Source organism: Phyllostomus discolor, chromosome 1 (assembly GCF_004126475.2).
Source record: "Phyllostomus discolor isolate MPI-MPIP mPhyDis1 chromosome 1, mPhyDis1.pri.v3, whole genome shotgun sequence".
Lineage (NCBI taxonomy): Eukaryota > Metazoa > Chordata > Mammalia > Chiroptera > Phyllostomidae > Phyllostomus > Phyllostomus discolor.
The window spans coordinates 25898436-25920559 of record NC_040903.2 but is presented as its reverse complement, the minus strand read 5'-3'; the positions used below and the strand labels follow the sequence as shown (position 1 = coordinate 25920559).

General features: G+C 39.1%; 1 protein-coding gene across 2 annotated transcripts in view; it reads right to left on the bottom strand.

The window, feature by feature from the left end:
• The window catches only part of SLC30A9 (solute carrier family 30 member 9), a 75388-nt gene extending 58431 nt beyond the window's left edge, over nt 1-16957 (bottom strand). Inside the window, exons 1-2 of one of the 2 annotated variants that reach the window (XM_028507031.2) lie at nt 16703-16957; nt 7221-7388 (exon numbers count right to left, since the gene is read on the bottom strand). In XM_028507031.2, coding sequence (XP_028362832.1) covers nt 7221-7388; nt 16703-16814 — 280 coding nt within the window. In that variant the 5' untranslated portion in view covers nt 16815-16957. The remainder of the gene's footprint in view (nt 1-7220; nt 7389-16702) is intronic. The other variant, XM_028507030.2, reaches the window with a different exon arrangement.
• Between the last annotated feature and the right edge of the window lie 5167 nt (nt 16958-22124).

The following is a 22124-nucleotide window of genomic DNA, read 5'->3' as shown; positions in this document are numbered from 1 at the left end:
GTCTCTTATATCCCAACCCTTCTGTCCCTCTGGATTTACTCTGCCTCTTACAGAAATACATACTTTGCCTTGGCCTTTGTGCCTCAGTTGGTTGGGCATCATCCCGCACAGTGAAAGGTCGCCAGTTCGATGGCTGGTCAGGGCACGTGCCTGGGTTGCAGCCCTGGTCCCCAGTTGGGGCGAGTGCCAGAGGCAACTGATCGACGTTTCTCTCTCACATCGATGTTTCTCTCCCTCTTTCTCCCTCCCTTCCCCTCTCTCTAAAAAAATAAATGAACAAAATCTTTGAAAAAAAAAAGGAAAATATATACTTTACATGCTAGTTGGGGAGAGGTTAGGTGGTGGAGGGACTGAGTAAAAAGGAAAAAAGACTCATGGACATGGACAACAGTGTGGTGACTGCTGGGGTAGGGGCGTATAAGGGGACTGAAGGTAATGTTAAAATATACAATAAAGATTAAATTTTTTAAAAAGTAGTTTTTTAAAAAAATGTAGGTGGGTTAGTAATCAATAACATTCTCTTTACATATGTGAAAATGCTTTTACCATACACTCTAGAATGATGATTTAGACCAGTGTAAAATTCTAGGGTAACATTTACTTTTTCCTTTACTCTTTCATGGATATTACTCCAAATCACCCCTCCCTTTGTTTTCTGCATACTGTTTCAGATACAGTGTCTACTTCAAAAGGGCAACAACTGGACTGACAACATTCTGACTTTTCTCCTTGGAAGCTTTTAAGTTGGGTGTTTAAATTTGTGGACTCCTTTGCACTTATACTGCTTAATACTCAAAGTATACTTTTCATCTGAAGATCCCTGTTTTTCTCAAATTCTGAAAAATCTTCATCCATTATCTCTTTAATTACTTCTCTATCATTTCTCTATTCTCTCTGTCTCTGAAATGCCTATTAAATATAAGCTAGAGCTTCATGCCTCTTAAATGCTTTTCATTTTTTTGAGAATCTTTTTGTTTTCCTTCATGCATTCAGGATGAATTTCAATTTATGAATTCTCTACTTGACTATGACTATTAAATTTTTATTTTTGTGACTATATTTTCATTTCTAAGATTTGTAGTTGGCCCTTTTCCAGATTTGTTCTAGTTTCATATCTGCTTACTTATTTAAAAAAAATACGAGTACTTCATTTATTCTTTTGAGGAAATGTAATTCACTTTAAAGCAATTCAGGCTGTTATTTTAATATCATCTGGAGTTAACTCATATTTGATAGTTGATTTTTTAAACTTTCTTAATACATTAGACTTCTTCATGTATTTTTTATTCTTATTTTTTACTGAAGTATAATTGACATACAACTATAAATTTAAGGGGCATAATTATTGACTTGATACATTTATATATTGCAATATGATCCTTCCTGTGTTGATAAGCTTTGGAATTTGCAACGTTATTTTGAATAGGCTATATCCTTTCACTCTCCTCCTCATGCTGCAGTGCTCAGAACACAATCCGATCCTTCTATCCTGAACCAGATCTCGCAGGGGCAGTTTGAAATTCCTATCCCTCAATCCAGTCTCCAAGCCAGCAAAGGGCAGGTTTCAGTTCCAGTTTGTCCTCTGTACTCCCTCCCCTAGAGCCTCCTTCAAGACATAGCCTCAGGTAACGAATGGAAGAGGCTATTTTCAGCCTCCTGTAGCGGGTGGGTGCTTAAGTTCAAACAGTGAGTCTGACTCCTGTACCAGGCTATGAACCTAGCACTTGCAAATCTCTCACCCCAAATAAGTCAAACTGCTGGCTGACAGTGTCTACTTACTGATCCAGAGTCAGGCACTTTTTGTTCCATTTCTTGGACATAGCATGTTTCTGAGTCCTGCTGTTTTTTCAGTTTTCTCTTTTTATACTTTACCTATCACTCCAATGAGTGAGAACTGAAACAGGTACCTTGAAGCATCTATTCATCACAGTGCTACCTTGCTTAGAATTTCTGATTTATCTTCTTTCAAGGCTTTGATGGCTAAATTAAATGTTAATAGACTAGGCACTAACAAAGGCAAAACTCCCTTTGAAAGCAAAAAATCTTTTATGTAACTTTTTGTGTATTTCTTCATTATTTTTCAGTGAAAGCCACTGATTAAATGACTTAACATAGTATATTACGTTTTGAAAACTAAAACATGTACAGAAAATCCCAAAAGGCTTTTTTTAACTATTCACAAAATCCTAAGTAGGTTATAATGGCATATTGACAAAGATAGGTTTAAAAGCACTCACCTATTTAAATTACCATAGCTTGTAACATTTGGCATTGAACAGTTAAATGATTATTACAATTTTAGCACTGTCTACCAACACAGCATGCAAATTCTAAAGCATCTTTATAGAACTTATATATATTTCTTAAAATTCTGCTTTGGAGAACAGAGAGTATGGTAGAGAAAAGGGAAAGGAAAGGGGTGGTAGAATAGTAAGCTTCCAACCCTCACCGAGTGTCTGAACAACTGCCATCTACCATCGAAAACATCTACCATCTACCATCTGAACATCTACCATCGAAAATTTCAGACAGCCCTCCTTCCCACAATGATCAAACTCATTCAACCACACAGAGAAAATGAGCTGCTCTAAGACTGATGTCTCTGGACACTCTTCTCACTACAAACTGTCCAGCTATTACTAATCATATAGCGTTAAGAATCACAAATAAGAAAGGTTAGCAAATGGCTCAAACGTATGGATGAATACCTATTTTGCACACTGCCATCTTAATAAACTTAAATGTATCACTGGAGTAGAATTTTTATGGTTTCAATAAGTAACCAGACAGTTTATCCATGAGTATCTCTAGACATTTTAAGTTCAAGTCCTGGCTGTTTGCCACACATCTGCTGCCATTAGCAAGATTAAAACTAATTTTACTAAAATTTTAAACATCTGAATGCTCCTTAAAAACTTAAGGATTCCTTAGCAAATCTCTGCCTCTTAATGAGCTGTTCCTGACTTTATCATGCAATTTGAATTATTCAAAAGTCAATCTCAAACCCTTAAATATACCAATTATTGTTCAATCAAGCAATTACTTGTTCTTTATCTGATGGCTAACAAGCCTAACCTGGCCTAAACTAATTCTGAAAAACTGAGCCCAAAATAAAATTTTCATAAACAATGTATTTTTTCTTTTATTAGGATTGTTTATTTTTTATTGTTGTTCAAGTACAGTTATCTCCATTTTCAACCCACCACACCCCCTGCCCCACGCATCCCCACCCCCCACCCTCAATCCTACCCTCTTTGGCTTTGTCCATGTGTCCTTTATACATGTTCCCTGATAGCCCCAATGTATTTCTAATATAAGAAAATAAACCAACATTTTTATTCCAGTCAGCATAGAAAAAAGAAACCTAGTCATGGACTTCAACTTCAAGAATTCTGTATAGAGGAACCAACGTTAAGTACTTTTTGCCTGAGTCTATGTTCAACTCAAAAGAGCATTATAACATATTCTGCCCTTGATTCTATTTTTTCATCACTTGTTTCTCCTCCCATTTTGATGATCTAATAAATATGCTTATTTCTAGAGCTTAGGGACTCACTATACGCTCAATTCTTTCATCCTTTAATACCAAAATTCTTAATTAATACCCCAGCAGTTCTCTATCACCAAAAGAAAAAGGAAAGAAATTGGCTAAAATTGCAGAGTAAGTCCAAAGGGAAGATGAGACTTAGGGAAAACAAAGAAAAACAGCCATCATAAACATGAATATAGGTTTCTCAATGAATCTAAAACCTTACCCTGTGAAACCAACTAAAGAAAAAAAGATAGCTTTGAAATGTTTATTATTCTCCAAACACTTTCTCCTCCTGACACTGTGCTGTCCTTGGATTTTCTCCTACCTCTTTAGGCTGTTCCTCCTAAAGTATTCTTTGCAGGCTCCTCTTTTTCCATCTGTCCTTACTGACTGGGGGTTTTGTACTAAAGATTTTATCTGTCTCCAAACTTTAAACACTCCCTGCACTGTCTCAAACATACCCATGCCTTCAGTTACCACCTGGGTATAGCTAACATCTCCTAAACCTACATCTCCAGGTTAGTATTCTACACATTCATTCATTTACAAGTATTTATTAAACTGCTATGTGCAAACCACTGCTCCACTCACTGAGGTTCCTTCTGTCATTGGACTTTCAAACAAGTGGAAGATAAAGTAAATAAATATTGAAAACACCAGCCCTGGTTGGTGTGACTCAGTGGATTGAGCACAGGCCTGCAAACCAAAGGGTCTTTGGTTCGGTTCCCAGTCAGGGCACATGCCTGGGTTTCAGGCCAGGGAAGGTAGGAGAGGCAACTACATATTGATGTTTCTGTCCCTTAAAAAAAAAAAAGAAAATACCAGTCAGTACTAAGTACAATCTACACAGAGAATTAAAGTTAGGATAGTATTTATGACTGACTGGTGGCTACTTTAGATTGATTATGAGAATGACTAAAGAGCTAACATTTCAACTTAATGTAATGACCAGCAGGGGTCGTATGTGCAGAAGTACACCTTGGAAAGAGAAAGCAACCAGGCAGAGCAAAGGCCCTATAAATGAGAACAAACTTGGTATTTTCTAAGAACCAAAAGCAGATTGGTTTGGTTGAAACATAATGAGCAAGTAAGAGAGTGAAAGCAGGGAGCCCAGAGAGAAGGTTACTGCAGGAACCCAGCCGAGAGATGCCGATGCCTCACAGTGGGGCGGTGCAGGCACAGTTTGTAGTGTTGCACCGAGCTTTACTGCCCTTCATGGACAATGTCTTCACCCATACAAGGCAAGACCTTCCATTAACAAAAAGATTACAATTTGCTGAGGGATCAGAGAGTGCTTAATTTTTTTTAGCAATAAAAAAAAAATTTTTAAATTAAGGTGTGCACATGTTTTTAGACATAATACCACTGCCCACTAAATAGACTACATATAGTGTACCCAACCCATATCTTTTATATGTACTGGGAAACCAAAAGATTTGTGAGACTCACTTTATTGCAGTTATTTGCTTTATTGTGGTGGCCTGAATTGAACCCACAATATTCCTGAGGTTTACCTGAAGTATATCCAGCTGCCTACTAGTCATCTGTTAAAATGTCCCAGAGGTACCTACAATTTAGATATCCAAACCAGAATCATGTTCTCCAAGTCCTCTGCCTGGCTTTGGTATTCCTAATTCTAGAAACAAATGAAAGCATTACACATTTGCCCCATCCAGTAAGCGGGCATTAACCTCTACTTGACCAGCTCCTTCATTCCCCCAAATTCAATCACCAAGTTCTACTATTCAGGTCCTAAATCTCTTGAGTTCTTCTATTCCTTTAAAAAAATCATTGTCATTAGCTTGGTCTGGACCCTCATTTGTATTACCGCGTCCTTTGCAATCAGTTTTCCAGTCTGCAACTAGTTATCTCTCTAAAATCTTAAATCTGATCAAGTATTTCCTCAACCTAAAATACTCTAATAGATTTCCATTGCCTACAAAGTCCAAACTCCTGAACAAAACCCTCATCTAATTACTGTTTACCTCTTGAGTTTCATCCCTTGGACTTTTGAATTCAAAACTACCAAACTCACCACCAGGTCCTCCACTCAATCGTTCAATCACACTGTATTACTTGCAAGTTTGCCTTCTTTCTCCACCATTCATCCCTCCGATACCTACTTTTCCTTCAGGTCCCTATTTAACTACCATTTCTTAGTGGAAACCTTTCCTAACAACCCAAGAGTCAAGGGCCCCTCTCAAACGCTCCTGCGGCACACAGCATTTCCCCTACCACAGCCCTTAACTCTACAGTATTTTATATCTGTTTGCTTAATTTTCTGTTTTAGCAATAAAGAGACCATAAACTCCGAGAGTCATTCTCTTGCTGCCATATAAATACTACTCGATAAATACTTCTTGAATAAAACAACAAATACATGAATAAAGGACTTCTTTTTAATGCTGCAGAGCAAACTAGACCCCCTGGATAAAATCTTTTCAAAGGCACTAGCAAAAAATGTTCTGAAGAGGGCAAAATGAAGGAGAAGCTGGACCTCTACAGAGTAAGTGAGCAGACCAAAGCCAGCTTTTTTTGTGGGGGGCAGGGAGGGATGATTTCTGTAGAAGCTTATACTCTGAGCTTCTACACAACTGCAAGGCTGCAAGGGGCATGGGAGACCAGAGAATAAGACTAGTTCTGCTCGAGATGAAGACACTAAAAAAAAAAGTGTCTGCTAACAGAAGACACTCGGGAGAAAAGCCACCTACACGGTGTAACTGTGATTAGGAACAGGACACACAGAGGCAAGCAGCAGGGAAGCATGCCTGCCTTCACTCTCCGCTTACACAGTCGGGGAAACTCCTCTGAGAGTCCTAAGAACACATCAGCCCCCACACCAGTCTGCAGTCTGAATTCATGCTACCAATGCGATCTAAAAAATGTAAAGCAGAGAATTTAATGTGGTCCCAAGCTGTATTTCCAGCAGCTAACAGGCAAAAACAAACTCTCTATGCAGGACCACATCTTCAATCCGGAGAGACATAAAAGTGTTCCAAGATATAAAACTGCATAGAAAATGAACAAATCTTGGTTAAAAAAAAAAACACAAATAAGGCATCATGAATGAGAGCAAGAAACAGAGAAAAAGAGAGGATAATATGGTGCAAACCAAAAGATTTCAGATAGCATAATTTTCAGTCAGTATATAACACAGCCATGTTTAATATGGCTAAGTAATAAAAGAGATGTTTGAAAATATAAGCAAGGAACATGAGACCAACCAAGTAAGGTGAAAAACACCTTCTAGAAAATAAAAATATAATAATTGAAATTAGAAGCCCAACACATGTATCAATCATCAGATTAGAGGTAACTAAAGAGGTAATTAGTGAACTAGGCAGAACTAAAGAAATAATCCAGAATTCAGGCCAAAACAGAAATATAAAAATGACAGAAATAGAAATATAAAATTCAGTAACAGAAAATAGGACAGGTTCACACACAAGGAAAATAAAGCAAGATGTAACATATTTATAATTAAGAGTTCCAAAAGTAGATGAGAGAAAAATGGAAAGAGATTACATTTGAAAGGATAGTGGCATAGAATTATAGAATTCCAAAACTATAGAAAAATAGCAATAAAATAGTTTTACAGGTAAGTTCAATCAAACATTCAAGAAACAAATATTCTTACACAAACTACTCCAATACACAGAGAAATTGATTTTAAAAGATGTATACATACCTGCTTCATCCAATGATGGTACTTTTTCCACTCTGTGAGCTTCTGATCCCTGCCCTTCTTTCTGAACATTTGTCGAGTACAGCTTTACTAGACTCAGTGTACAAAAGTACGGGTGACTACAGGGAACCATGTTTGAGAAGCTTCCAAAAGTCACTAAATTCCGCCATTCTAAAAGAAAAAAATTATTTTAATTACAAAGTCACCAGGATTTTGATACCCAATAAAATATGCCTACTGTGATTAGAAGGAGAATGGTTTTACAGAACAACAGTAAAACTTTCATGGTGCAATGTAGGAGACCATTCTGTGTGGCATGAGCCCAGCTCCCACTTGGAGGTGCACAGGACCTACACACACGGATAGGTTCTCCCGTGGGGAATCAGGCCTGCAATGTGCCTAGGCCACTTTGAGTCTTGCTCTTGCTAAAAAAACTCCTTCACGCTGAATTGAGGACATTTACTGCAAAGTAACTTCCCAAAATCCATGCTAGACCTTCTAAGGATGACTGTAACCGGTTCAGCCACTTTTGCCTTTTCATTTGCAAATATCCCTCTTCTGTGATGTGATTAGCAGCATTGGCTCCTTTGTATTCTGTAAAAGGTAACACCTAAAGGGAACCTGTGCATAGTAAATGAGGACCATCATGTAATATGCCAAGAGACCCAATAAAGGCTGGTCACAGCAAGGGCCAAGGCTTTCGCTCCCCTTGAGAGAAAAGCCATGCTGTCCCTTTTCCTCTACCAGACTCGGTAGTCCATGTGAATGTCTCATTTCATCCATAATGACATGGACACCATGGGCCCACGTCTGCATCAGTGCAAGACACCCAAACATACAATGCCAAACCACCCTCTACGCTGGAGGTGTCTCACTGACCCCTAGGAATACAGGGATTACATTGTGCACAGAAAAAATAAAGGATATATTTTAAAATTTCATATTATTCTGCTGTTCTGAAAGGTGTCTGGCATATAACAGATACTCTATTTTGTATGCTGGTTACATGGCAAAAAAAAAATTGGCATAATGTACTTCTCTTGAGGTGGAATGAGGTCAGGAGGGCTTCCTGCTCAAAATTATGTTGTGCTCTCTTTCTGCTGGCTGGAGATTTATTCCTTGCATTTCACGATTAGTAAGTGGACTATATTAATCAGTCCTTCATACTGTCACTTATTTTTAAAAATCAGATAAATATATCAACATTTGGTGAAATGTTGGCAAAATTCTCAGTACATGGGAATTTTAATTGAGGGAAGAACAGGGTATTAACCATGAAGCACTTTGGCAGCCACCTCTGGGCTGGCTGTGGACTTTACAGGGCTGACATACAGGAGACACACACATGTTCCACACCTGCCACAAAGTGGTGGAAAAGCAAATCTGTCCATCTCTACTCTCATGTAACCCCTCCTTCTTTTATTTTTATATGAGTACATAGAATTCTTTTTTAAGAGATTTTATTTATTTATTTTTAGAGAGAGGGGAAGTGAAGGAGAAAGGGAAACATCAATGTGTGGTTGCTTCTTCCACCACCTCTACTGGGGACCCGGCCAGCAACCCAGACATGTGCCCTGACTGGGAATTGAACTGGTGACCCTTTGGTTCACAGGCCCAAGCTCAATCCACTGAGCTACACCAGCCAAGGCTAGAATTCTTTACAAAAGAGCTCAAACATACCTGTCTAGATATAATTTATGTATTTTTTTAAGTTGTAGGTGTATTAATGAAATTATATCATTAGATAGTTGTTTTTCCAAGAGTGGTAGGATAAGCATCCAAGAGTTAAAACTTTTCTAAATGTTTAATAATGACCTTACAAAAACATTAGTTCATGTATGTGCATGTGCAGATATATGCCTTCTGAAGTGAAAAAGTAAATTTTTTCTTAATGGCTCAGTGAATTCATCACAAACATAAGTTACTGTGTATGCTGAAGATGATTAGAAAAGCATGAGGGGCACAGGCAGCACAACTATTGGCTCAAGTTTCAGGCTTGGGAATTATTTGCTTTAAAAACTTCCTGATACCAACTTACTCTTTCATTTATTAAAATATACAGGCTACTAGCAAAATTAACTTGTGAAGCAAAGGCTAAAGCAAGTTCTGCCAAGAAACCACCCTCCAGGAAAGCATCTTCACGAAAGGCCACTGGTTTGTCAGCCCTACTCTACATACCTTTTGTGATTATTACATCACAAAGACAATCTGCCACATCTTTTTTTGCCCATTGATGAAATGCTTTCATAGAGATTGCACTAAAATATTTAAAGAGGGATTACTCCCCAGTCTAAAAATCCTTCCTCAAGAAATAACAATGTTTCCATGACTTGATCCTAGAGTTTTTTTCTCCTTACATTTTAAAATGTTTTATTACAGAAAATTTCAAATGTACAATAAACAAATGCCCACAAACCTATTGCCCACCTTCAACAAGTATCAACTCATACTCAACCTGGTCTCATCTCTACTTACAGCACTATCTCCTCACCTCCATATTAATTTGATGCAAATCTCAGACATAAAATAATTTTACTCATAAACATTTCAGTATATATTCTAGAAACAATAGCATTTTTAAATAGGCACACCATCATCACAAGTAAAAAATAATAATAAACAATTCTTTAATATCAATGTCCAGTTGTTGTATTATAATTTTTTTGTGTGTAAACAGATCCCAGTAAGGTCCACACACTGTGATTGCCTGAGATGTCTTTGAAGTCTCTTTTAGCTACAGCAGCATGTCTTTTTCTAAGAGTAAGTTTTTATATATTGAAGAGACCAAGTTATTTGTCCTAAATTTTTGTCCTGGTAGTTTTCTAGTCTGAATTTTGCTGATTTAATTACCTGGTGTCATTTATCCTGTTCTTCCAAATGTTCTATAAATCAATGGATTTAAAGGCTTTATCCAAATTCTGGTTCTTTTTATGAAGACAACACTATTTGTTAGGAGGTAATGAGTTTTCATCGGGAACCACATAATACTTGTGATAGTGTATGCTGTTGTTCAATGCCTAGAACCATTTATTCATTAGAACCATATCACCGTTATAAAATGGTGATATTTTACCACTTCTTCATTATTAGTCAGAATGCTTCTACAAAGACAGCATTCCCTGCATTTATTCGTTTATCCAGCAGTACAGTCCATATAGGAAAATCAGGATAAATGCTTAATAGCTTCCTTTCATTTCCTAGTTCTCAAAATAACAAGTTCATTTCCTACCATCCTGCAGTAGTGACACATTAATTTGTGTGTGGGGGTTGTTATGACTTCATAGATTTAAGCATTATTTTATATATTTCAATCCATTTCAGTCATTATCTTGATTAATGCTCAAGTGTTCCCATTTTTGGCTAATATTCTCTTCACATTGACTCCTGCTTTCATTTGCCACTACCCTAATATCTTTGACAGTTTCCTTGTTGTTTTGAAAAGTCCTTAATTTTTAACTTCAGGAGAATTTCAGGTGTCAGCAACTTTAAAGCACACATTTGGCATTAAAACAAAATCGAAAATTGCACAGAACTTACATTTTGTATTCTAAAAGATACACAAGACCACAACTGAGTCAATAAAGCGAATATAATACCAAACACAAAGCAGTAGAAACATAAACACGTGTTTATGTAGTAACAATAACTGGAAACAAATAGGACCAGAGTCAAATGTGTCCCCTAAGTCTCTCAGAGGTCAATCTCATTACTTACGGTAGTTTTTTCCCCAAAATGTCTAAAGTACTGACATATTAAAAACTAACTCATTGTTACTAAATCACTTATTTTTAAAGAGGTTAGTAACTGTGACTTTAAAATACACAATAAGCAGAGTAGCAAAGGAGAAGCTTGCTAAGCCCATAAAATATGCTATATAATATAGAATGCATAAACTCTTCTTCACCGTATTATTTATCACAGCAAAAACTGAAAACAACTTAAACGTTCCCCAATAGAATGACTAAGTTACATATAACTCAGGGTACACATCTGACTCGGGTCCTGTTTGTTTTTAGTTATTGTGCTACCGAAGCAACATACACAGTAGAGAACTGTCAGTGTACCTGGAAGAAAAAGTGTTTATGTTACTTGTTGTCACAGTCTGAAAAAGGCCAAGTTTCCTCTAAAGGCAAGGGCAAATGGTACATGACAAACGACACTAAGGCTCTATTTTGGGTTGATAGTAGCAGTGGTTATTAGGTTTTACATATATATTTTTATTGTGTATTCATTAAAAACTTTTAATTACATGTAAAGCACTCATTATAATGATTTTACAGAAGACAAAATAATACATATGAATTCACCTATAAATGTGACTGGTAAAGTATCTGGATTCTATATAACTTTTTCTTTAGACCTTACACTTTTCTGTATTTTCAAAATAAAAGCCTAAACGTTAAAAACAAAAAGTATTCGCATTGCTAAATTACTTTAATATTATTACTGCTAATATTAACACACTAGCCCTGGCTGGTGTAGCTCAGTGGATTGAGCATGGGCCTGAGAACCAAAGGGTTGCCAGTTTGATTCCCAGTCAGGGAACATGCCTGGGTTGTGGGCCAGGACCCCAGTTGGGGACAGGTGAAAGGCAACCACAGATTGATGTTTCTCTCCCTCTCTCCTTCCCTTCCGCTCTCTCTCTCTAAATAAATAAATTAATTAAAAAAAATGTTAACACACTATTTCTAGTTTATTTTTATGCTTCCAGCTAGGCAAAAATGCAGGAAATTCCTTTTGTGCATAACCATCTAGCAAGCAAAAGTGTGATCTAGACAGGGTAGCTCAAACTAAAAGACTATTGCTGATATGATTTTTCTCCAGAACAGAGTAAAAGAATCCTGCCCACCCCGCTTCCAAGTAAAGAATATGAGATGCTGGCAACGTCCTGCACTGCCTCTTGGCATACATCTCCACCGCCTTGTTTAATTCTTGTTAATATTTGCTTTAAAATAACAGCAACAACAGAAAAGGTGAAGTCTCAGGCCAGCATTTCTAATGAAACAGCCCTTGCTGGCCACTTTCTAGCCCAGTACCCAGCATATTTCTGGTACAGTACCTGTGTTGGCTCATCCCTAGTGTCTGCCCAGTAACGGTGGAAGCAGTGTCTGTCTGGTTCGGCACTACACCACCAGCACCAGTGCCTCTTCACTAAATGATCCTCACAAAAGCCCCATGAGTCACACACTAAGAATACCCTTATTCTACAGTTATAAGTTCTGTCATTAACTTCAACTACACAGAATCACACTGTGAGTTTGCCAAAATGATCTTTTGTAATTGTCAATGTTCCTATCAGTTTTTAAGGTAGGAAGTGTGGGAGACCAAAGTTAAATTGTTAAAATTCCCACTCTACTTTTCTTATGGTCCTAAATATGAACACAGTACAGACCGATATAAAATACAAAGGTTTAATTTCTTTGTTTTTATTTAAAAACTATACTTTCATGAGTCTCACATTTAAAGCAAAAGCATGTAATTGTTAATTGAATATGTAGTACTTAAAGGAGCATACTCTGACCTCAAATTTTTGTCAAGTGACGCAAGGCATAATAAATACGTAAAATAAAATAAGTAAGTACTCTATGTAAAACCAAAGAAACTTTAAAAGGATATACAAGGGAGGGCCAAAAAAATGAAATTTATTCATATAAAATTGTATATTTTGTTTATGTTTAACATAAACATGTAAAATGTTCATGTTAAAAAAGTTTAAACTTCAGTCACCTTCAAAGTACTCTCCATTTGACACAATACCCCTATCGAGACGTTTTTTCCACTGCTCAAAACTGCATTTGAACTCATCCATTTTGATGCCTTTTAGTGAGTGCCCCTGCAGTTTTTTGTTTCACCTCTTCCACATCACCAAAACCTTTCCCTTTCAGGGCTTTTTTCCATCCTGGGGAAACAAAAAAAGTTGCTAATAGGGAGGGTGGGGCACCAGGGCAGAGGGAGATCTCGGTCATGCCTTTTTTGGTCAAAAACTGCTAAGAATGCAGCCTCTCACAACAACACCAGTTGGTAAGCTGATCCACGAGTTCCTTGAACATTCACCTAGTGGGGGAAGCCTGTGCAAGGGGCCATCCTCCATAAGATGATTCTGGTTTTGGGGGGGGTCTCCCCTCTATTTACTATAGAAACTAAGTAACATTTTTATTACTTAAAACAGCAGCCCCAACCTCTTTGGTACCAGGGACCCGTTTCAAGGAGACAATTTTTCCACAGACAGGAAGGGAGGACAGGATATAGGAGGCAGAGCTCAGGGGGTATGCAAGTGCAGCTTCCCTCACTGGCCTGCCACTCACCTCCTGCTATGCAGCCCAGTTCCTAACAGGCCATGGACCAGTACTGGTCCGCAGCCCAGGAATTGGGGACCCCTGATTTAAAAATATATGTTTAGTCATCACTACATGCCAAGGTTGTAGGTTCGATCCCCAAGGTTGTAGTTTAAAAGAATAAACTAATATGCATAAATAAGTGGAACAACAAACTTCCTCTAAAAATCAATAAATTAAAATTTAAAAAATAAAAGTATATGTTTATTGTAGATCATCTGAAAAACACATAAAGTTAAAAAAATTTTTAACAGCTCTGGCCCAGTAGCTCAGTTGGTTAGAGCACTGTCCTGATACACCAAGCTTGCAGGTTGGATCCCCAGTCAAGGTATATATAAGAATCAACCAATGAATGCGTAAATAAGTGCAAAAGGAAATTGATGTTTCTCTCTAAAATCAATTTAAAAAATGTAAATTTTTTCTAAAGAAATTCAGTTAATATCACAATATATATTCTTACTAATTTTTTTCTAGTTTTACCTAATACAGTCAAGAGCAGCTTCCCATGTTGCTCAATATTCTAAATTATTATTTTAAAACAGAGTTGCATGTATCATGAGCCCATATTAAATGTACCATAATACGGGTGGATCCCTTTAAATAGAATCTCTGAGTCAGAAGGTACAAACATTTAAAGTTATTTTTACACAAAGAATAATTGACCTCTAAAACACTGTTCACCTCTGTCCCAATCAGCAGTGAGAGAGTCCCTGCTTTTGTGCAACATCCACACGAGGCATCACTATGAAAACCTTAGCCAGTCCAGCCAGGCAATGAGTAGGAAATTCTCAAACTAACCTTTCTGTGTTTATTAGTGAGTATAAAACAATTTTGCATTTTTATCAGCCACGTGAACTTTATGAAGTTCTTGCTCATTTCGTTTGCCCACTGTTCCACTGGAATGTACACGGGTTTGTAAAAACTATTTATAAATTAGGGATACTAACTCTATAACCGCACTGTCCAGCAGTAGTCACTGTTATTTGAGCACCTGCAATGTGGCTACTCTGAACTTAGATGTGCTTTAAGTGTAAAATATACAGTGGACTTCAAAAATTTAGTACGAAAAATATAAAACATCTCAATAATTTTAATACTGATTACATGTTGAAATACTTTAAATATACTGGATAAAATATATATTAAAATTAGTTTCATCTGTTTCCATTTTTAAAACTACAGCTGTCAAGATAAGGGAAAATTACATACACTGCTCACACATTTCTGTGGACAATGCTGCTCTGGAACACTGTTTTCCTTTTCATCTTTAAATATTTTCAGTGTTAGTCTGACAAACAGGCATTTCTCATGGCAAGTATGCAAATGAAGCAGTTGCTTCCCTCAGGGTTTCCTCCTCTTCATTCTTCCTAAGATTTTCCCAGCCCCTTACTCTCTCACACAGGAATTTTAGAAACATAAACTAAACTGCATTTCTTGATAAACAAAAGCATGTTTTTAGAAATTTTCCCCAAAAGTTCTTCAAATAGTCTTTCCTTCTTACATGCATCCAACTTTAACAGTAGTTTTTCTAAATGATTTTCAAATTTTACCATAATTATGACAGCTCTTTAAAAAACAGTGTTAGTATTACTGAAACTAAATTTTCACAAACAAGGTTATTTTTAAAACCTACTAGGTGTTCTTTAGTGTGAAAACATATTTTAATTTTTGGTAATAAACATTACAAAGAACTCTGCAGAGTCATTCTGATGAGATTGGTAATTATTATCTATGGTTCACAGATGGATGAGACAAAGAGCATGTAATTTTCAACATGACAGCTACAGAAAATAGGGATTACAAACTAAACCCTTTCAACTCCTTTTAGCCAACTCTTTGCACTTTAGCCTAAATTCAACAGCCACTACACCGAATTTAACTGTAAAATGCAGAAACTGCTTGGTCACTAGAAAGAAGCCTTTACCTGGGTATTTTGGAATGAATATAACCAAATGATTAATTTTGTGCATAAGAGAACCAGGTACATTGCCAATATGAAGAACTCAACAATTATACTTTCCCATCACCACCAAAAAGCGCCAAGAACATTTCTAAAATTTTAAGACCCACTTTTTACATTTATTGCAAGTAAAAAATAGAAATATATTCTTATTTGCACAGCATAAGCATTACCATAGCTTTTATCATAAACTTGAATGACTTGACTACAACTTCCAACTTCTATTGCAAGGTCATAAAAATGCTACAAGTTTTTCAAACAGGAATTTTGGGGGGAATGTCTCTGTAAATACTCTCTGCATCCCCATGAACCTGAGGGATTAGATTAGGGGTGGGTTTGGTTCAAACTTCTCCCTCATTGTTCCTTTCACTGTCCGAAGTGTCAAGCTCTGTCATGCCAATGGATGGCACAAACGGAGGTAAGCCTGATTAAAACTTCGAAGTTCAATGCTATTTTGGAAACTATGGGACAATATAAGTCAGAAAAAGAAAAATGCTTAAGTAGATGGATAGAAAATCTCATCAATCATCTTTTTTCTGGGCTACAGTTCCAATATAGACACTTTTGCATCAAAAAGACTGCTCAACGAAACCGAAGAGTTTTGTTTTTCAGCCCCAAAGTGGGCTCGTTCAATGACTGTGGGATGGTCAAACCCTCATACTTCAGAATGACTCGTAAATGTTGAAGAGCAACACGCCGCCCGTTGCTCCTTTTAGAAAACTTAAGAAAGCGAGTTGGGACTCCGAGAAAGATGCAGGGCAAGAAAATCTGCTCGTTTGCAAGTCCTCAATGAAGGTGAGTCTGAGCCCCAAAGACCCCAGAACTTTGTGGAGCCCACTCCTTTCCACTGCCTAGGGTGTGTGTGGCTGGGGTTGGGGTGTCACCGTCGGACACCGCCGTGCACACGTGGAAAGTGGTCGGCTTCCCGGTGGTAAGCCGGCCGCGGGCTGCCCACAAGTTTCTGCGGAACCTGTGCTAATATCAGATGCGAAACCAGAGTAGGGAAGGCCTGCCAGGAGCCCCCCAGGCTGGCCGGGCCAAAATGCAAAGGCGGAGACCCGAAAGGGATAGGGGCTGGGTCTGGGCAAGGGCTAGCGGGATACTGGCCGGGGCGATGCGCAGAGCGACCGGCTGGGCCCGGCGCTCCAGTCCGGGTTCCGCGGAGGCAGCGGTCGGGGCCGGACACTCACCCTGCCGCTCGCTGGAGCCGCGGGCCGCCGCCCTGCAGCGCAGACGGAGCCGGCACACGGAGGACCAGCCCCATCTGTGGGCCGCAGCGGCGGCGGCCAAGCCCGGTAGCATCCTGGCGGGGCGAAGGCCTCTACTGGTTCTCTGCCTCCTGCCTCCGCGCCGCCGCCGGCACCAACTGACTCCATAGACCGGGAACCGGCGAGCAGCGACGCCTGCGCCGCCGCGGGCGGCCTCAGTAACCCGGAAGTGGGCAACACAGCGTTATCTACCGGCGCCCGCCGCGGAGGCAGCGGAAGTGACGCGGGTGAATCGGCAGGCTCTGAGTTCGTGGGACTGGACCCGCGGCGTGGGTAAGGCGTGGCTGCAATTGAATATTGGCGTGTATTCTTTGCCTTCCTTCGCACCTGCACTTTTCCCTCTTCCTTTGAAATAGCCATGTAAACTGTTTTCCACTTAACAGCCAAGAAAGCCTTGAGAGAATTCACAGCCTTTGGAGCTTTTGCGTGTTTTTTTTCCCCCTCTCTGGGCTTGAAACCTAGGCCTTGTGTTGGAAGTGGGATGAAAGTTGGAAAGGAAGTAATAGGGGACTCAAGAGTTAGAAAATTTTAGTTTAAGATAAGAAGTTATAAGCCTAGTAAGTAATGTATATGTTAAAGCTTTTGTTTCAGAAACTACAGATAAGGTCCATCTTGGCTCCTGGGAAAACAGCGGACTTCCTGGGGCACTGCTAAAGATTACCTCCTGGGGACAAGGAGCAGCATCTGGGCCTTTGTGTTCCAGGGAGAGACAGACCTACCCCTGGGAAGAACTGCCTGCCCAGGACAGGAATGTTGCAGTTTCTTTCTCTTAATCCGCCCTGAACTTCAAAACCCCTCACTGCACCTTCTTTATTCCCTGCTCTGAAAACCTTGGCCTGGAAAGAAAAGACAAGATGGTTTGTTACGGTATGAACCCACCACCTTCTCAGATCTTCGGCCATCTGAATAAAGCGCCCCAAAAGATTCAATCACTGTCATTGCTTATTGGGTTTGGTAGTGACAGGCAGCCAGAATGCCATTGTCTTTCTGGTTTGAGAAGGACGCTGGTCTTCTGATTTTCTCAATGGAGCCTTCCCATATAAGCCCAAATGGAGGTCAATGCGTCTTCAGTACTTTTCTAACCTTTACCAAGGTACACTGTCCTTCACATCTAGTGCATCATTGTGTATCTAGTACTGTTAAGACAGGTACCCACTGTGGAATCAGCTCCTTGTCCTACTAACCTCTGAACTTAAGATTTTCATAAATACAGTAGAACAAGGCTTATGAATTCAAGATTTGTCTGCATAATCAGAGATGTGCAGGCATTGAAACAAATCAGTCTGGTCCTAGAGAGAAAGAGACCAGAACAATATCTGTCTCAGCTTTAACTGTATCTCTGACATGCTCATTCAGGCCTTAGCTTAAACTCAAGAGAGGCCTTTCTTGACCAGCCTTTGCTGAAGTAAGCCTGGTTATATTCTTCCTTGTTGCCCCATATACATTTCTTCAAGATGTTTATAAAATTATTTTATTTTCTATCCCAAAATAGAAAATAAAATATCACAATCCTAGCATCTTTTGTACATTGCTATTTCCCAGGAGCCCAAACAATGTCTGGCGCAAATAAATCGATTGGAGTGCAGGGTAGTTTGTTTTAATCTGAGTCATTTGACTGTATCACTACGTAATAACTACTTCAAGGGGAAATAAATTGGCATGTTCCTAATTTTAAGAGATTAACACTTTTTTATGCTAAGTATAACCAGATTAATAAAGTCATGGTGATTAAATTACTGCAAAATTGGTAAACAGATTAACTTCCTAAGACAAACAATTTAAACATTAAGTGGTTAAATATTTAAAAATGCTGTCCCACCACCATCTGCTCTTCTCTGTCAGTATCTCCCATACTCACTTCCTCACTCTACTGGTGGAGCTGATCTCACCCACACCTGCCAGGTCAGGGTCAGGCAAACCCAGCCATAGACTGGGCACCAGTCTATGCACTGTGCTTGGCACCATGTCCAGGTCCCATTGAATGGGCTGCCTGGGCAGCCACAGCGTGGCCCACTGCTCCTCCAGGTATGCTTGGAGAAGGGACACTTTTGCTTCTGGAGAGGGCCTTTTCTGTCTGACCCTCCAGGGACCAAACCTGCAACCCTGACCTGGCATGTACCCTGACCAGGAATTGAACCTGCTGGTCAGGGCCAAAATATCATTTGTTTCATTAATAGTTAATAGCTTTTGTGTTTTGTTCAGGAAATTTGTGCCTAATCCATGGTACTTGTGAAGTGTTGGGGTGTCTTGAAGAAGAGGGGACTGATATCTCCACCCCAGTCTGGATGTTTGCTTAGCCACCAAGCTTGCTGAACTGTCTCAATGCTATGAATTTGGAGGAATTTTGAGCATTCTGCCGGAGAAGGTACAGGGACCAGAATTCCTGTGATATACAGACTTTGGATCCTGTCTGATCCTACAGACCTCAGAGCTGGAATCACAGAGTAAATGAGAGTGAGGACTGTAGACTTCTCATGCAACACCATAGCATGCGGCCAGAGGTACGCATGTATCAAATAAATGTAGTTCACCACTGCCAAATGGCAGTCAGCTGACAGATGCTGCAAATCTCGCAGGGAGCTACATAGAGGACTCCTTGGGATTGAGTTTCTCAGTGGGGCCTGTTGAGATCCCCATATATCCTCACTGACAATGAGCTAGATAAAGCACAATGACCTACAGAAAGGGGAAACTTACCACACACAGGCACTTCAAGTATTGCCTGTTTTCTCTCTTTCTTGAATTTTGACCCACCCATCAGAAGAACAAGTACGTTTTCCTCTTAAATGACTTGACCTACGTTCCTAAAAGGCTATCTCCGCCCTTCAGATCCTTTCCCTCTTCTACAAAGCTGCATGCTGTTTGCTCAGCATTGCACTCAGTTTCCTCATCCACTTCTCCCCTTTTCCACAGGTACCCTCACAGTTCTGCCCCCGTAGCCCTCCACCTTCCCGCCCAGCTCCAGGTCCCATGTTCCCCAGCCTAACACGTCGTGCTGCCTTGGCAGCAGTGGTTCTCAACCAGTGGCAACTCTTGGCAATGTCTGGAGACAGTCTGATTCTCACAAATGGAAACTACTGGCATCTAGTGGGCAGAGGCCAAAGATGCTGTCAAATATCCCCCAACGCACAGGGTAGCCTGTTATAACAAAGAATTATACCCTCAAAATGTCAGAAAAGAAACCTTGCTTCCCTTAGAGGCACCATTCAGAAGTACCTATTAGGCAATGTCCACCAGTTTCTATTAAATATATGTGTATGTGTACATTACGTATTTCTTAAATTCCTTGTGCATCTTGGTACTGACAGTTTTTCCCACCCACCAGTTCTGTCCAGGTCTTCCCCACTTCAGCATCACTGATGGGGATCAGGGAGCACGGAATAGAGGGTAATATTCCTCCTCTTGCCTCAAATATCTATGCAAGTGGGAAAGGAAGGTAAAAAGATAAACAGGCCTAGATTCTTGCTCTATTTTATTCTCAGCCTTTTGCAAACCTATCTTCCAAATATTTCAACAGCATGGACATCTTCATTAGCACTTCACTGTCCCCACCACTTTTACTGTACCTCCTCCTGACACCTCTGACAGTCCTTTTCTTGTCGTTGGGTAGCTTGGTGGAAATATTTTGGTCAGGCATATAGATATATGAGATTTCTGTAAAATTTTACACCAATTATTTGCTCTTTAAAATATTCATGCCTTCTTAGCCTGTTTTTTAAAAATATAGGTTGAATTGAATAGATTCTGGTATTAACTTTGGCTATGCTATATTCACTTCTGGATACAAGCAGCTACAGAGAAATTGAAATAGGAAGAAGAGAATTCCATCCCTGCTCTGTTTCATGGTTAAGAAGGAGCCAAGCTCGGAGAAGGGAAGCCAAAGCATGGTTTGTAACAGGCCGAAAAAATGCCCTTGAATGCTGAGGCCTGAAGAGTGCCCGTGAAATAGTAAACTAGCTTGACTGTGGCTTTAGTTTATTTATAATAACGAATAAATCAATTGAAGAATTTCACATTTTCTTTGTATTTAAACAGAAGTAGACCATTAAGAGTCATGAGACTTTCCAAGGATTGGGGTAATTACTAAACCCACATGGCCATAACAAATGAATTGCAATCAAAGGCCAGAGTGCAAAAAAATGATTATTCATTAACTTGCACTGTAGCATCTGCTAAATGTTATTTCAGCAACTGAATTATGCAACAATGACAGTGAATTCTAAACTTAAATATCTAATAATTTAGCAGTCATTCCTGTTCCATACTTGCAAAAAAAGAAAAAGAAGAAAGTTGTTGAAAAAGTGGTTGAATGATGTCAAGACTAGTTATGGAACCTAATACACCATTTGAACTGGGCAGCACACCCACTGACCTAACTGTTGAATACAATGGTTTTTGTGGTAACAACTGAGAAGCTCTGAGACAGCCCAGTATTTTACAACCTTGCTGTTTTTTTTTTATGATACCATTATCATAATGGGTTAATACTCTTACTCCTTTTACATAAGTAAAGAAAGCATCAAATTGTTTAGTCACTCCACCCCCCCAGCCAAGAATTACAAGACCATGATGGATTTTTTTGGCTATTTATGAGGATGTCAAAAGAGAAAATATGCAACTGATAAAGCTTAGAACCAAGATCAGGAATGAAGACATAAATCTGAAAGCAGATAGTCTAACACTTGCTATTGAAAACAAATTCTGGATTAAACACCAAATTTTTAAATTCAGGTCTCCACATCTGGATTTTTTTTTAAATGATAGAACTCAATTCCAATGAAGGACATTTATATTTTGTGGCTGCTCAGCACACTTCGAATGTACTTCAAATATCTGGGGAATTTCCAATCTTGTGGATTTACCTCCCCAAGGTAGATGTTTGGAATTTGCTTTCCCAGGCTCCTTTGCAGCTAGGGCCCACAGGTGAGATAGAAGCTCGAAGCAACCATCGGAAAGGCTTCAAATTGAAAGAAAAAAATGGGAAGGTCAAGGCATCTCATGGGATACATTTTGGCAAGGGAGGAGATATAAGGCAAAGATACTTCCAGTTTTCAGAGGTAATGGGGCAGAAGTCCAGGAGGGTGTCCCAACAATAGTGATGACTATCTCCAATGGAAACTGCATCCTTCCACACCCGATTCTCCCCTCCTGGATTTTGTTAACTACCCAATATCCTTTTTTAAAAAATCCTTTTCTGTTTAACTGACTATAGTGGATTTTGTTCAAGTAATCTGTGTGCATTCATTAAATATCTACTATGTTTTTGTAACTGGCTTTTAACAATGAAAACACAGAAAGTGATTCTTGCCCTAATGAAGCTTATACTCCAGTAGGGGAGACAGAT